General features: G+C 32.6%; 1 protein-coding gene across 1 annotated transcript in view; it reads left to right on the top strand.

Moving 5' to 3' along the window:
- Window positions 1–1,199: 1,199 nt before the first annotated feature.
- Window positions 1,200–3,622, top strand: part of LOC111083395 — a 23,581-nt gene continuing 21,158 nt past the window's right edge. The window contains exon 1 of the mRNA XM_022379902.1: window positions 1,200–1,536. Within this exon, the coding sequence (XP_022235610.1) occupies window positions 1,316–1,536 (221 nt within the window). The 5' untranslated portion in view covers window positions 1,200–1,315. The remainder of the gene's footprint in view (window positions 1,537–3,622) is intronic.

Below are 3,622 nucleotides of genomic sequence, written 5' to 3' on the forward strand. Positions count from 1 at the left end.
TCTACTAGTTAGTATGACTAGAAGAGAACAGGTAAAGGTATGACTAGAAGAGAACAGGTAAAGTTATAACTAGAAGAGAACAGGTAAAGTTATGACTAGACCTGTTCTCTACTAGTTATAACTTTACCTGTTCTCTACTAGTTATAACTTTACCTGTTCTCTTCTAGTCATACCTTTACCTGTTCTCTACTAGTTATAACTTTACCTGTTCTCTACTAGTTATAACTTTACATGTTCTTCTCCAGTCATAATTGCGTTCCAGTAGAATTTTACTGTTTGTGATAACAATGTTGGACATTTTTGTACATTGTTGTTGACTTGCTCTAAGTTCCAAGCTTAAAACAATAATTGTATAATTTGTTTCTAACAAACTTCCACAAGCGTCAGTTTGTGTATGTATATGATATATATACAATATTAGAAATGATTACAATAATTATAGAAACGGTGAATAAAATTGATAAACAATTCAAATATTATGGAATTGCTCTCTCTGTATTGTGTGAAAATAAATTGAGCCAGAGTATATTTAGGTTTTGTTATTTACACTGCAACTGGCTGTCATTCAACCAAACAGACCGTGTCACACCAGCATAATACATATTACAGTACACGAGGTTATACTATTCCCAGTAGTACTGTGGTGAATATCTTAGTGACCCCTATGAAAGAAACACCACATGACAGACTGTGCCACACCAACCTAATACATATTACAGTACAGTAGGTTATACTATTCCCAGCAGTATTGTGGTGAATACCTTAGTGACCCCTATGAAAGAAACAGCACATGACAGACTGTGCCACACCAACCTTATACATATTACAGTACAATAGGTTATACTATTCCCAGCAGTATTATGGTGAATACCTTAGTGACCCATATGAAAGAAACACCACATGACAGACTGTTCCACACCAAAATACCTTTTCGCTTTTACTATGTATTATCCTTCGGTGGGTCAGAGATAAGTTTCCGGACTTACAACTCCAGATTCCTGGTTCGATTCCCTGCAGGTAACATTGCATTAGGAAAACAAACAAACGTATTTCTTGTAATAATGTATTTTATTAATGATAAATTAATTATTTAGCTGCAGTTACTTAGTGTTTGTATATGTATCTCCTTCTCGTGTTCCCATAATACGTTCAAATACTCTCTTTTATAAAAACTGAATGAGTTATGAATATCTAAATCTATTACTACGTTTGCTATTAAGTTTACGACAGGAATAATCCAAGTCTGAGGACAAAAACATCCAAAAAGCTGACAACCTTGAACGCTCCCTTACTCGCTCGTGTTAAATGGGATACGATGATTGTAGCGTTCAGTAGAAAATTCTGTTTGGATGGATCCGGTTCTCGTGACTTTGGCAACCACCAAGGTTCTCTGAGCTACCGTTGGAGTTGTAGCATTGACGGACAGATAGGTTGTTATGAAAGTGGCAGCGGTGGGTCCAGATTAGAGGATGTTCTTAAAAATGAAGTGTTTTCACCTGTAATGTGTGTGCCTGGAGGATTACTACCTCCTGCACGGTGAGTGCTCATTTAAATATTGCCTCTTTTAACAATAATGCATTAAAATCTTAGTATTCCGAAAAGTGTTTACTTTCAAAGTCTAAGTTCAAGGGAGGTCCAGTTCAGTTTATACTTTGATCAACGTGTGTTATTGGATTATAATAGTTTCGGAGAATTCCACTCCTCATCAGTAACCCTGAACACAAGTTAACCAAAGAGAGAGAGATAAGCTGGACCTACATCAAAGTGAAAAGTATCAAACATATTGTTGGTGTGAACGTGCTTTATAGTCACTATGAGAAAAACCTATACACTGGATAGGAGAAGTGAAGAAAAAGTGTCTTTGACTACTACTCAGTTCTTTACATTATATAGTCACACAACAGAAGATATAATAAATAAACTTAGTATTCCGAAAATTGTTTAATCTCGAAGTCTAAGTTTAAGGGAGGTCCAGTTCAACCTACACTTTGATCAACGTGTGTTATTGGGTTACAATAGTTTCGAGAATTCCACTTCTCATCAGTAACTCTGATAATGTGAAGAACTGAAAAGTGGCCAAAGACAGTTTTTCTTCACTTCTATCCAGTGTATAGGTTCTTCTAATAGTGACTATAAAGCACGTTCATACCAACAGTATGTTTGAATAATAATCAGAGATATATTTAGCACTTAATTTAAAAAAAGTTAATAAAATTAAAGAAATACGAAAAGGAACTTTCTTGTACCTAGTGCAGGTCGTATTGAACTTGCTTGTACCTAGTGCAGGTCAAGTTCGTATTCAAGGAGTTAATAATTATAGCTTTCTAACACAAAAACAAAAAACTGTTTCTCTGCAAGAAGTTTCTTTCAATTATAGCACCAGAAACAAAATTCGTATTAAATGCATACTTGTTCTCTTTTAGTTACACATTTACCTGTTCTCTTCTAGTCATACCTTTACCTGTTCTCTTCTAGTCATACCTTTTTTAACGAGTATTTTTATTAGACAGTGATTTAGAACAGTTATTTAACGAGTATTTTTATTAGACAGTGATTTAGAACAGTTATTTAACGAGTATTTTTATTAGACAGTGATTTAGAACAGTTATTTAACGAGTGTTTTTATTAGACAGTGATTTAGAACAGTTATTTAAGGAGTGTTTTTATTAGACAGTGATTTAGAACAGTTATTTAACGAGTATTTTTATTAGACAGTGATTTAGAACAGTTATTTAACGAGTATTTTTATTAGACAGTGATTTAGAACAGTTATTTAATGAGTATTTTTATTTGACAGTGATTTAGAACAGTTAATGACTATTTTTATTTGACGGTGATTTAGAACAGTTAATGAGTATTTTTATTAGACAGTGATTTAGAACAGCAGTGCTTTATAAAGAAAAGCGTTAGTTTTTTTTTTGTTTTGTTTTTTGTGTTAGATTTAAAGAATACAATTTTAAATTGATCTGTATATCTTCAATTTTCAGTTTTTGTGGAAAATCCTCCCACCAGATGTCGTCCTGCCTTCTGAATGGGGCTCAACACTGGTTATACCCCGATATCTGATGGAAGGGAGAAAAATATATTCTCTGCATTTAAGAGGTAGAAATAAATATTAAAAAATAAATTAAAAACTGTTGAGAGGAAAGTTGAGATATCCTATCAGATATTAGTTTATTTAAATTGGCTACAAAGTTATAACGTATAACAGACTTACAAAATCCCTTCATTTAGTTCTCTTGAACTTAAATGTTAAAACCAGTGTAAAAATAGGTGAAAGTTGATTTTAATGACTGATTACTCTAACCAAGGAATTCAAGTACGTTCCAGTAGAATTTTACTGTTTGTGATAACAATGTTGGACATTTTGTACATTGTTGTTGACTTGCTCTAATTTCCAAGCATAAAACGTAACTGTTCTAAATCACTGAACGAGTATTTTTATTAGAAAATAACTGTTCTAAATCACTGTCTAATAAAAATACTTGTTAAATAACTGTTCTAAATCACTGTCTAATAAAAATACTTGTTAAATACCTGTTCTAAATCACTGTCTAATAAAAATACTTGTTAAATACCTGTTCTAAATCACTGTCTAATAAAAATACTCGTTAAATAACTG

This window comes from Limulus polyphemus, unplaced genomic scaffold (genome assembly GCF_000517525.1).
Source record: "Limulus polyphemus unplaced genomic scaffold, Limulus_polyphemus-2.1.2 Scaffold9375, whole genome shotgun sequence".
NCBI lineage: Eukaryota > Metazoa > Arthropoda > Merostomata > Xiphosura > Limulidae > Limulus > Limulus polyphemus.